This window comes from Notamacropus eugenii, chromosome 2, assembly GCF_028372415.1.
Source record: "Notamacropus eugenii isolate mMacEug1 chromosome 2, mMacEug1.pri_v2, whole genome shotgun sequence".
Classification (NCBI taxonomy): domain Eukaryota; kingdom Metazoa; phylum Chordata; class Mammalia; order Diprotodontia; family Macropodidae; genus Notamacropus; species Notamacropus eugenii.
The window spans coordinates 519810672-519824472 of NC_092873.1; the positions used below are offsets into that span (position 1 = coordinate 519810672).

Here is a 13801-nt window from a genome sequence, read left to right on the forward strand (position 1 = left end):
GATTGTCGTGAAACTCAGATAAAGTACCATTTGTAAAGAGTACTGGTCTCACAAACATACTTAATCCTTCCCCTTTCCCCAGGGTGAGCATCTACACCTCCAACATCATTACAGATCAGGACTCAGCACTGTTTCGTCTAGTCTAAACTTAAAAAAGGTAACAGAGAAAAGGTCAATAATGTAAGTTAAAGCTAAATGTCAGTCCTGCTACTTTCGTTTCCTAAGAGAAGGTTGTTAAACATTTACCGGCACACCCCTACATGAAGTCTCAAGAATGGGTTGTTGTCATCTGCCAACCACTGACGTTTTTACAGTTCTTTAAAGTTTATAAAGTACTTTCCAAACAGCAACCTCAGAGGGGTTGGTTTTGTAGGCATTTTGGCAAGCCCATTGGTTAGATGAGGAAACCTGAGGATAAGGGGTTAGAGTGAGGGGTGGGTTACAGTGACTCTTACACTAATTCTGAGTCTGAGAGAAGCTAAGTGAGCTATCTAAGCTTACCCAGCTCTCAAGAGCCAGGTCCCAAACGAAGACTACTGGCCTGAGATTTACAAGTCCTTGGAGGCTCGACTCAAACCCACCATTAACCATTGGTGAGGCCTTCACTAAATTACGTTTCTCTTCATGGCCTCAGTTTTCCCTTCTCTAATATGGGAGTTGAACAAGATCACCATTTATCCAACCGTATCGTGCTGACACAAAAGATCCCAGGAAGCAGTGAAGGAGGTTTTTGGCTTCCCCTGTTGAAATGGAAGAACAAAAGTTGTTATTTTTCTGTTTCTATCCCCAACTCCTTTCACAAAGTGAGAGTGTAATAAATTATTTTTTTCTTCATTCATTCATTCATTCATTCATTCATTCATTCATGGAGAGAAAAACATAGCAGAACTCCCCTGCTCTTCTTGGTTTTCTCCATCAGTCTCTGCATGAACATTGCCACAAGGAAAGGAACATTTCATAGGATCCCTGAATCCCAGCTCCAGAGCCAGAAGGGACCTCAGATTCCGACTGGTCCAACTGTGTTAGTTTACAGATTAGGAAACTAAGGCTTAGAGAGATGAACTAATGACTTTTTACTAAGGTACTCTAACCATATCACAATTATTTTCATGTGCAAACCCTTTCTTAGTATCAAGAGACCCTTACATGGCCCCTCTTTGTATTGTCTTTCTTTTAGACATGTGGAAACTGAGTTGTAGGAGAGTTCAATGACTTCGGAACTATAATGAATAATGTCTTGTGTTCTAAGGCTAGAGTGGGGAACCTTTATTTTTATTAAGGGCTTTTTACATCCTCTAAAACAATTAATTAAAAAATGCACTCAAGTAAAAACCAACTTTCTGCTAACTTTACTTAGTAGTATTTTCTTTTGAGTAAAGGAAAAATGGAAAATGTTCAACATATCCCCTTTGAAATAAAAAGAGAGAACATAAAACTTTTTATTCCCATTAAAAAAAAACTAACATAAAAATATACCTCTGGGCAATCTGCTTCCTTGAAAATGCTGCCTGAAAACAATATCTATTTATGTATTTAAAATATGTGTATGTGTATGTGTGTGCATGCATTTTTTAAGCCACTACTGTGCACAGTACACTATTCTAGGCAAGGAGGGGACTTTAGTTAAGATCTAGGTCATGCCCTCAGGCAGCTCCTAGTCTCATAGAGAGATAAGACAGAGAAGCAAACAATGCTTCCATGAATCTGTGATCTCTTCAGTGGAGGGATCCCTTCTAACACTTCAGATTCCATCCACCCAAGGCTATTCATTCTGTGTAACTCTCATCCATTTTCTCCTAAGATCTTCTGTGGAGAGAACATAATACAATGTGAAGAGGAATAACTCTGGAGTAAGAGAACTCAGGTTCAAACCCCACCATTGATGCTTACTAACTGTAATCTGAGACAAATCTCTTCACTTCCCTGTGCCTCAGTTTCCTCCTCTATAAAATGATTGGATTGGACTAAATGGACTTTGAGGTCTCTCACATGTCTAGATTTAGGATCCTATGATTCCCTAACCCCTTACCCCAGAGGATAGGGTGCTAGGGGAAGCTAGGTGGTGAAGTGGATAGAGCACCAGTGCAGGAGTCAGGAGGACCTGAGTTCAAATCCTACCTCAGATGCTTGGCACTCACTAGCTGCGTGACCTTGGGCAAGTCACTTAATGCCATTTTCCTCATCCTGGGCCATCTCCAGTCATCCTCATGAATATCTGGTCACTGGATTCAGATGGCTCTGGAAGAGAAGTGAGGCTGCTGACCTACACAGTCCTCCCTCACTCAAAACAAAGTCAAGTGCAAGTCACATCATTATTTTCTCTGATGGCATGGTCTTCTTCGGCAAAGAAAGATGAACACACACACCCCAGTGGATAGAGTACCAGGTCTGGAGTCAGGAAGACCTGAGTTCAAATCCAGCCTCAAATACTTACTAGATTACTACCCTGGGCAAACAAACCAAGTGAGGTCATCTATTCCAACACTTCACTGAAAGAGGAGGAACCATAGAACTAGAGAGGGGGAGTATTTTGCTTCTAGTCACACAAGTAAGTAAGCATTGGCAAAGTCAGAATTTTCCACAGAGGCCTTTGATTCCCAATTCAGCGTCTACTCCATCAAACTGAGTCTGCTCCCTCAAGGATCGCTGATTTTGTTGTTATGGATACGTTCTCTGCTGATGTAGGTCACAGCCCCTGTATATGTCACTGATGGCCCAGCACCTTCAAGCTCTGGAATCAAAGGGACCAGGGCCACTTAAGGCAGGTGGATGACACAGGGGGTAAGAACAAATTCCTCCTTCAATACTTATTAGATGTGTGACTCTGGGAAGGTTATTTAACCTCTCTAAATTTCATTTTCTTCATGTGAAAAACAGGGAAAACAGCACCTACCTCACAGGATTGTTGTGAGGATGAAAGGAGATACCATAGGTTCCACTCTCCTGTTTAAGGCTAGCTATCATTATTATTAAGGTAGCTAGGTAGCGCCATGGTGCACAGAGCACCCAGCTTGGAGTCTGGAAGACTCATCCTCTTGAGTTCAAATTTGGCCTCAGACCCTGGGCAAGTAACTTCACCCTGTTTGCCTCAGTTTCCTCATCTGTAAAATGTGCTAGTAAAGAAAATGGCAAACCACTCCAGTCTTTTGAAAACCCCAAATGGGGTCAGACTCAACATCAAATCATCATCATTATAATCTCTGACTCATTGTTTCTCCCACCTCAAGATGACCTTGGATGACCATCTCATCAGACTGATCAGGGAACTCCCTTACATATAACTTAGATGAAGGCATTCTAGCATTGCTGTGCACCCTCTCCCCACCCCCACCCCCTAAATCCACTAGCCCTAAGTCAATTTGACAACGATGTTCTCAACAGATGTTCTCAGCATGTAAGGGGTCTGGTCACAGAATCACTGCATTAAAGAGTAGAATACCTTCAGTAGCTGTTTAATCTAACCCATGTTTCCAAAAAAATCCCCATGAATGCAAATCTGGCACGTGAGCCAGCCTTTGTCTGAAGGGGGAACTCTAGAGTCACCCTGTTCAACTTTTGGACAGCTCCCATTGTTCAGCTGGCATTTTCCTCCTATCAAACCCAAATTTGTCTCTTCATCATTTCTAACTCATTGTTCCTGGTTCTGCCCTCTGGGACCAGACAAAATCAGATCTTCCTCTAAGCCTCCTGCTGAATGGGCTTCTCTTCTCTGCTTAGTCAATCAGTCCTCATATATTTTATTTCTGTCTTTGTATTCTTGATACCTAGCATAGTGCCTGGTGCATAACAGGTCCTTAATCAATTCCTATTGATCATTTTTTGACTGACATAGAATTAACTCAATGTTCCTTGACATTCTGGTTACTTCTCTTGATACAAACAGACAGACACACAGTCACATATCAGGTCTATACTGAGAGCTTTCCCATCTTTGTGTTATTTGTGAGCATTTATGCTGGTATAACTTTTGGGAACCACTCTAGCACAATGAGCCAGTAGGGAGTAAAGGGAGAGGTGGGGATTTAGGGACTTCCTGGAGCCAATGCTGAGATGCAGTCAAGTCCATGACCTTGGAGTCATCAGTGCTGGGTTCTAAGCCACTCTCCTATCTCTCCACAGACAGTACTAAACAAAACAGTCCTTCTAATGCTATCCATGTTATTCCACTTGGCAGGGATTCAAGGGATGGAGTGTTCTGATGAGCAACAGGGATTTAGGAAGAAAAAGCTGGATTAGTCTCTGAGGCCAAAAACTCTTGGCACATAAAGTCTTCTATTTGAGCAGAGGTTTGGGGGGGGAGGGGCAGGGGGAGGCATGGCTTCTTGTGGCATCCAAAAGCCCTCTGAAGAAAAAGGAATTTTAACCCTTTTCCAAGCCAAACCTGACTCTGAAGAATCTGATGCATTTAATATTCATGAATGCTCCTGAGCCAAAGTCCAGGGCTCCTTTAAAGTTCTTTAAAGTCCTTTAAAGTTCTAGGGGTGAATTCTAGGGCTGTTTTTATATTGGAGATCAAGGAAATAGGACTCTGCTTCTCTTCCCAAGCAAGAATAACAATTTGCCTCCACTGCTTCCCTTGTCTCTACCCATACAGTCACTACCCCAGAGCTGGGACTTATCCACACTAGCCTTCATTATTATCATCATAGCCTAATTTGTTTCTCTACCTCAAGCCACCCCTCTCCCCAATTCATGCTCAATATATCTAGTGAAGTGATTTTTCTCAAAGGGCAGCCCTGACTCTGTTACTCCCCTACTAGATAAACTGGCTCAAACCTCCTGCTCCTCACCATATTCAACTGATTCCCTCCCCTTCACCAGCTCTCTAAGGTCTGGCCAAACTCCCTTTTCCTGCTCCCTTTAATTGGCTACTCCATCTCTCATCTCCAAGCCTTTGTCCTTGCTGTCCTCCAACTCTCCTCACCTTCACCTCTTGGAATCCTGAGTTTCTTCCAAGGTTCAGTTCAAGAGCCACTTTAGAGTCTTTGCCCCAATACTCCCTTCATTTTATACTTCTGAGAGCAGACATTGTTCTGCTTTTTTATCACTGTAAAACAGAGTGACCTTTGGTCCCAGTGTCTGAGGAGCAGGACTATTATATTTTGCCCCCTCCTCAGGGTTCTCAAATATTCTAAGAGATTTGGGGAATCTCTCTTCTCTGCCATTGATGAGCACGCCCCCCCCAAAGGAGACTCAATTTTGTTCTCCCCCATTTAAGGGACCCTGTGATGAGTATCTCTAATTCCATTAAACCACTTAACTTTAGATTAGCTTTTACAAAGAAATATTTACTTCAAAACTATGGCAAGAAGAAACATTCAAACATTTCCCCCAATTCCTTGGGAACATAGTCCAATGTTCATCCCTATGGAGGGAAAGGACGTTAGACTCACAGTTTAGCTCAATTCCTACATAGTATTAGGCACATTATTTTCAGGCCAAAGCCAGCTGTGTAGACTTCTTCTGGTCTTTCTCCTCAAACCCGTATTCCTAAGGTTCTTTATTGACTTGAATTCCTAGACTTCTAGATTTTGGGATCCTCTACTCCTGGGATGGGAAGCTCCACCCTCATGTCTCTAATGGAAAATGACAAAGGCAAATAGCATATGTCATAGGGGTAGCTCTCAGGCTCCCCCTTTTCCCTGTATCAAATAGTATAACCAACTTTGAATGAAAGTGCCCTTCACTCTTAGATGCCAATATAGAGAAACCCAAAGGATACTCAGTCAGACAGTTGAAAGATAGACAGTTCTTACCATTCAGCTAAAAGAAAAGCCAAAGTAGGCAGATAATATGTACATATGTGCTCCAGGTCTTGATGCTCCCAGAAGCAAATGTCTAGTGTTTTCCACATGGGTGATGCCATATTGGGTGATCTCGGTATGTACTAAACCCTCCATTCCCATTGTGTCTTCAGTTCTTGGCACCGTGTCTGGCCCATAGAAAATGTTTAATAAATCCTTATGGATTGATTGTTTGGAGATATAAAAATGGAATATAGAAAAAATGTTAATTCTATCCCCTTCCTCATAAACTCTGTTATACCATGTTAGTTTATTTGAGATTCTGCTAAGCAGTATTTCTTGCACATTTACAAATTAATGTTGAAAATAACAAGTCCTATTACTCTTGACTTTTATAAAGAACTTTGAAATTTGCAAAGAATAATCTGAGGACTCAGAAAAATATTAAAAAAAGAAAGAAAATCAGCATTTATTAAGTGCCTCCAATTTGCCAAGAACTATGCTACAAATGTTATCTCTTGATCTTCACAGCAACCCTAGGGGGTAGGGGCTATTATTATTTCCATTTTCCCATTAAGGAAATTGAGTCAGATAGTCAATCAATAAGCATTTGTTAAGAAGCTAATATATGCCAGGCAAAGGACAGTCCCTGCCCTCACAGTCTATATGGGCAATGAATAAACAAATCTGGGATTGAGAAGGATCTTCCTCCTCATATGGAGCATCCTAGTCTGACACTTCCAGACACCTCTCTGTCTTAGAGGTTGGTTCCCACAGTGGATAGCTAGATTCAAGGTATTATGTGAGTCCATATACCATAAGATAGTACCAGTGAGTTCCCACTTATGTGTTTCCCTTTAGTGGTCAAGCAGAAGGCACAATTCCCTTAAAGTAAAGATATTTCTTGAAGTTGCGTCATTGTCAAAACAGAACCTAATCATTTTCTCCGTAAACCTAGAACGATGATTTCTCATAAACACAGTTTCAGTGTAACAGACATTCAGAGAGGCTCCACACTGCATGAGTGCTGCCAGACCTTGGCTTACATATAGCAGGGCAATGAGTGTAGCCTTAGCTGCTTCTCCTGAGACCAGTTTTCCTCTGGACATACTTTCCCTCTGGGGACCACAGCCTCAGCCAGACAGTTGTCACTGCTTTGGTGGTCTACTTGGATGCAGTTTCTGCAGGTATTTGTCTTAATCTCCACCATGTAGACCTCCTAATGCAGTTGAAATCCTCAGCTGACCCTCTCTTCCTTAAGGAAGAAGAAATTGCTAGGTTGCTTTAGCTCAAAATGTAGCATTTTTTCTTTCTTTTTCTCATCTTTTTTAGATAAAATGCCTCCTCAGTCTTGTTCCCTCAAGATGCTGCTACTGAGGTTTATTATCTCCTGAGCAAGATATTCTAGTTAGTGACTAGTCTTAATCCTTTCTTTGGATTCCACTTCTGAGTCTAAGGCATAGTCTTTGGAGAATTTATATTCCCATTTTCATTCTCTGAAGACCAAGCTATAAACCAGGGAATAGTTATTTGCTAAATACATACCAAGTCACTAAGAGAGTTAAGCATTCTCAGTTTTTCAGCTCATAAATTTATTCTTCCAAGTGGAGGGAAGCACACAGAGACAAAGCCAAGTCCCAAGGTCAGGGTCATTGTCTCTGTTAAACGGGCAATTCTATTCATGGCCCCTTCCATTGAAGATGAGGCCTCAGGCCTAAAGTGGACTTGTTCCACACCCTTCCAATACAACCAGTTTCAGAACTCAAAGAGATCACATCATTTAACAGAGGACAAACCTGATGCCCAGAGAACAAAGTGTCACCCTCTCTTTCCCCCTCAATAAAGTATTAAACATCAGAGACTGAATTTGACCCTAAATCCAAGGAGCGTTGGGCCTGGAGTCAGGAAAACCTGGATTCAAATTCAGCTTTGGACACTTACTAGATGTGTGACCCTGCATAGATCATGTAACGTTTGTCTTCCTCAGTTTCCTCATCTGTAAAATGTGTATAACACCTAAATCCCAGGGTTGTGAGGATCAAATGAAATATGTGTTAAGCGCATAGCACAGGGCCTAGCATGAAGTAGGAGCTTAATAAATGCTTCTTTCTTTCCCCCCTTCCTTCTTTCCTCCCTCCTTTTCTTCCTTCCCCAGGGTCACAGAGCCAGTAAGTATCTGAGGTTGGATTTAAACCCTGTTCTGGATGCCAGGCCTAGGGCTCTACTCACTGCACCACTTAAATGTGTAACATTGGGTTTTCCCCGGTGTAATGGAGGATCCTGGAGAGCAGAGAATATTCCATTGTTGTCTTTTTATTCGTAGCATCTGGTGTGGAGGAGATGCTTAATGAATGTGTGCTTTACTCAATCCATGTAAGAAGCAATCTTCAGCAAAGTAGCCCTGAAACATCAGTTTCCCTATTACCTGCAGCCTGGCCTTCATATGAGAAGCCTTGCTCAACACTTTTCTTCTCTAAAAGGAGTATCTCGTATGTGTGTGTGTGTGTCTGTGTGTGTGTCTGTGTGTCTGTGTATCTGTGTGTCTGTGTGTGTATGTGTATTGCTGCTTTTAAAATATATACCTATACATGCATATACACATATGTTGAAGGAATTTTGTTTTGTTTTCTCACAGGAGTGATTGGAGCAGATGTGAAAGGGTATAACCTGCCCTGTGAAAATCAGCCAATTACCTCTCGTCTGGCTGTGATCTGTGGAACATCTTCTTGTCACATGGGGGTAAGTGAGAACCCAAGAACTCACAGTTCTATTTCTCTCTCTCTCTCTGTCTTTGTCTTTCTTACACATACACATACACACACACACACACACACACACACACACACACACACACACACACACACACAGGACAAGGTCACTGGCCCCTCATCCTGCCCTTTGTCTTTTCTCCCATCTCCAACCTTTGATCCGAGACCAGAGGTCTCCTCCTTCCCTGCCTGTTCCGGATGCCCTTCTTTAGGTTGGTCTGATCTTTTCACAAAGACTCAGTTCTGGGTTGAAAAATCAGCTCTCCAAAGAAGGAAGGTCAGTGTCTGCAATGACATCACGGTGACCAGAGAATACAGGGCTGAAACTGGATCTGCAGATGCCAGCCCCCTTCCATCTTGCCCTTGACCTGGAAGACACTAATGTGTTACTGGACAGCTCCTTCAGCAAAGCGCCTGTTTGCCTTGGCTGGGAGCCGCGCTCTCAGTGTTCCCTCAATCAATATAAATCTCTCGTCCTCAGAGCGGGGCCTAATGATCTGTAGAATTATGTTCTATATCAGGACTTCAAAAGAACACTGATAAGCAATTTTCACTTTGTTAATTTTTCTCTATGAATTACTGAAAAGGCTTTCTCCCAGATTGCAGTTAAAATTTAGTGCCTGCCCTAAAATTTATATCTTCTTTAAATGCATGGGTCTGAAAGCATTCCATTTTGATAAGTACCCATTTCTACTGTATTTTTATTTAAAAGTCATTACTCTGTTAAATTGAGACTAACGACTCCCTGTATTTTCCCCAGACGAGGACAAAGGGGTAAGCGTTGGGGGGAGAGAGGAGGCAAAGCTTAGAGGAGGAGGAAGGGAACAAGGGCATAGAAATGGAGTGAGCCACTGTCTGGGGTATGGATTCTTAACCTGGATTTTAAAGGTTGGTGAGTTAAGATGGGGGGTGGGGGATGGGAATTATATTGTTATTTTTACTAACCTCTACCTGAAATTTAGCATTTCCTTCAATTATTTAATCGCAATAATAGCTAGCACTTATATTTCCATATTATAAAATTTTCAAAAAGGGTTTTATGAATATTATTTCATTTGATCCTTATAACAAACCTCAGAGGCAGATGCTATTATTATTCCCACTATACTGATGGGGAGACTGAGTTTAATAGAGCTTAAGTGACTTAACCAGGTGGACACTGCTAATATGTTCAATTCTGAACTTGAACTCAGGTCTTCCTGATTCTAAATCCAAAGCTCTAGCCACTGTGGTACTTAAAGTCATTATGAGAAGGAGGTCTATGGGCTTTGCCAAACTGCTAAAAGGGTCCATGATACACATAAATAAGATCAAGAATCTCTGGTTTAGGGGAAAGATCATTAACCCTGAAGTCAACAGGCAGCAATACAAAGACATCCTCCAAAACCTTAAGAAATAGGAGGCTTTTATCATGGATCATTCAAGTAGGTTACACAGTGTCCCAACACTGAGCAGAGGATTAAAAAGGCTATATCCCTTCACTTTGAAATCAAAATTTCTTAGAACTTTGGAGGATGTGTAATTCTCTTATCTATCTGAAAGGACTAGAGAAACAGTGAGGCAAAGATTGTGAGATCAAGTCCTGTGAAGATCAGTTGAAAGAATTACGGTCATTTCATTTGGGGAAGAGAAAACTGGGGGTCATTGGGTGGATGCCATGACAGATGTCTTCAACTGAAGGGTTGCCAAGTGGAAAGGGAACTAGGCTTTTTGTTTTGCTTAGCCCCAGAATACAAAACAAGAAACATCTTGCGAAAGTTGCCAAGAGGTCAATTCAAGCTTTGCATTGAGAAGGGGAGAAGGAAGGGGAATAACTTCCTAATCATTTACTATCAAAAAATGAAATGTGCTACTTTGGACCTTAGAGTCTTCTTCCTCAGAAGTCTTCAGGCTAAGACTGAGTGACTATTTGTCAGGTTTCCTATTGAGAAGAGTTTTGTGGGGTTTGTCTATACATACATACATATATATATACACATATGTGTGTATATGCACACATCCATTTTTTATATTTATGCACTATGTGCTCATGTATAAGTAGCTATATATGTATATACGTGTGTGTGTGTTGCATATGTGTATGTGTAAGAATGGATGGGTGGATGGATGGATGGATGGATGGATGGATGGATGAATGAATGGATGGATGCATGAGTAGTTGGATGGATGGATGGATGGATGGATGGATGGATGGATGGATGGACGGATTGGTCTCTGATATCCCTTCCATCACTGAAATGCTATAATTCTTCAGCCTTCAATAATAAAATGGCAAAAATGCCCATTCACTCCAACTAAAGTATCTGCTTTGGGCAAGTGATGGTGTGACTATGGGGAGGTATTGTAGAACAATGGAAAGACCAGTAAATCTGTAGTCATAGGATCTGAGTTTGAATCCCACTGATCCATAACTCTCTGTATGATCTCAGCCAAGGTATGGAACCTTCTTACCTTCAGTGCAGGCATTGAACTAGATGGTCCCTGAGGTCCCTTTCTGTTCCATATTTATGTAAGCCTCAGTTTCCCTGGTGTAGAATAGGTGATAATAAAACTTTTATTACTTAACCAATATGGCAACTGAGAGGATTTTTAAAAAATGAATATGTGCAGGTCCCTAAATAAACATGAGTAATCATTCCCAGCTCTTTAAGAGCTTTCATATATCTCAATGTAATACCTGACCTTCCATGACCAGAAGCCAGATTTTAAGAAATTTTTCCAGAATAATTTGACATATATTTCATCCTGGCCTTAAAGAAGTGGCCCAATGGATAGAGGATTAGACCTATAGTCAAGAAGACCTGAACTCATATCTAGCCTCACATGCTTACTAGCTGTATAACTCTAGGGAAACCATATAAGAGCTGTTTGCTCAGTTGCCTCATCTGTAAAATAAAGATTCAAATGTCATCTACCTCTTAGGGTTGTTGTGAGAATAAAACAAGATAACATTTGTAATGTGTTTTGCAAATCTCAAAGCATAGTAAATAGCTTTGCTAGATGCTAGCAGTGGTGAAGATGATAGAATATCCACTTATCCACTTGGATTGATTTTCAGCCACTCAGCAATCTAGCATGAGTGATGGTAAAATGAGGTAGAAATTCAGACTTGCCAGATTAGATTATTAAATACGTAAGCAAAAGGAAAGCTGGGTAAAACTGGGTTCCAGAACACAGTTTCCTCTGATGCTCTATTATAGTATGTAAGTGACTCTGGGTTCTCCGAGAATAAGAGCTTAGGGAATTCCTATCAAGCTGAAAGACTTCCAAGCATGGGCCTGTACTCCTCACTGGTCTGTCTATTTATTGTTAAATGACCAACTTCTCTAGACTTTAAGAGGATCTGTCACCCAGTTAGGCACTGAAGGATGAAAATATTAAATATTGATGGCTGTCTGCTAATTCGTAGTAGGGTGTTGATGTTGGGAGGGTCCACATTGGCAAAGTTTCAATATCTTTGAATATTCAAAGAAAATATCCTAATTTTCAGGTAAAATAAAGGGACAAAGAGGGTAGGCATATTTTGAATGGCATGTAATCAAATAATCAATCAACAAGCTTGTATTAAATACTTACTATGTGCCAGTCACTGTGCTAAACACTGGTGATACCAAGAAAGACAGAAACAGTCCCCACCCTCAAGAAATACCCATTCTAATGGAAAGCATGGGTAGGTTGAGTAGCATGAGTTCCATGTTCTCTACATACTCTTCCCAATTTCCTTGAGCATTTCATAGCTTGTATAATGATGAGCTATTGCTGTCTCCGCTGAAGCCTTCTGATGTCACATCTTCTCATGGAGGTGACTGTGGGTTTTTAAAGACTACCCTAGCAAAACCAAAGCTGTGTACCTATTTGATTGTTCCATTTGAGGACTGGTTGAAACAACTGGGATTTTTTTGATTGGAAAAGGGAAGAATCAGGGATAACATCATGGCTAGAAAGGCTCTTCAGCCTGGCAATATACTATGTGACTCTCATTTGAGAACCAGCCTGTGTTCAGAAAGACTTATCACCAATTCAATTCAACAAGTCTATAAATGGATGGATGGATAGATAGATGAATAGATGATAGATAGATGATAGATAGATGGATAGATAGATAATAGAGAGGAGAGAGAGAGATTGATTAAATGCTTGCTGGTGGTCAGGCTGTGCTAAGTACTGGGGCTACACATAGAGTAAAACAAGTTAGATCTACTCCCATGGAACTTATATTCTAATAGGGAAAGACAAAATATCAAAAGGAGTCAGAAAGAGGAAGGAAGAGGGAAAGGAAGGAAAGAGGAGGGCGAAAAAAGGGAGGACGTGGCTAGAGGAGTCAAGGTTGCTGGTGAGGAGATAGAGCAGTCCAGAGAAAGAGTGGAGCTGGGAGACAAGTGAGCATGGCTGAGGTTCCTCATGAAATGTCAGTTCCAGCTAGGGACTCATCAATCAGCAGAGAAAGCTACAGGGTGTGGAAATATTCACTGACTGTTTTGTGTCAAGCACCATACTAGGTACTGGGAATAGGAGGGGGAAAAGAATAAATCCTGCCCTCAAGGAGTTCACATGCTGTTGGAATTGAGGGAGGAGAAATATATAAATACAGACAGATATATGTACATGTCTACATGTACGTATGTGTTTATATGCATGTGTATATACATATATATATGTGCATGGTGACCCCCAATTCCTCTGTGTACCCCAAAAAGTAAATATATACCAAGCAGAAACATAACCATTTGGGGATGCCTTAGTAATGGCGGGGATGGGAATATACTTTCTATAAAAAAGAGTAGGTTAGACTAGATCATCTCTAGTCTCTATAATTCTTGGACCCTGTGGCTTGTCCAGTAAGCCTCTTGGTGAGCTGAGCATGTACTATAGAACCATAGATTTCAAGCCAGAAGGGACCTTTGAGTTTAACCCTGCCAAGAATCCAACTCTCTCTCTCTCTGTCTCTGTCCCTCTTTGTCTCTGTCTCTCTCCCTCTTTCTTTCTCTCTCTGTCTCTCTCACATAAATGAGGAAGCTGCACTCCAAGTGGTTAGTTACTATGCAGCTAGTAAGTGACCAAGGTGGAATTCCAACCTACAGTCTTTAATTCCAAATCGTGTACCCTTTCCAATGAGCCATGACTTTTTTTGATTGATTAATTGATTGGCTGAGCTCACTGGTGAAGGTGATATAAAAGTCTCTGTTGTGTTTATAGTGACAACATGTCTTCTGGGTATCTGGAAGTGTGGTAAGTGAGAAACAAAGGCATTTCTCTACTAGGTCTTTTTTGTCTCTGTCACTTGGATAT

The 13801-nt window shown here is 41.2% G+C and overlaps 1 protein-coding gene across 14 annotated transcripts in view; it reads left to right on the plus strand.

Moving 5' to 3' along the window:
• The window catches only part of FGGY (FGGY carbohydrate kinase domain containing), a 537121-nt gene that overhangs the window by 340795 nt on the left and 182525 nt on the right, over positions 1–13801 (plus strand). For all 14 annotated transcript variants that reach the window (XM_072649657.1, XM_072649652.1, XM_072649650.1 and 11 more), the window contains one exon: positions 8380–8483. In XM_072649657.1, coding sequence (XP_072505758.1) covers positions 8380–8483 — 104 coding nt within the window. The remainder of the gene's footprint in view (positions 1–8379; positions 8484–13801) is intronic.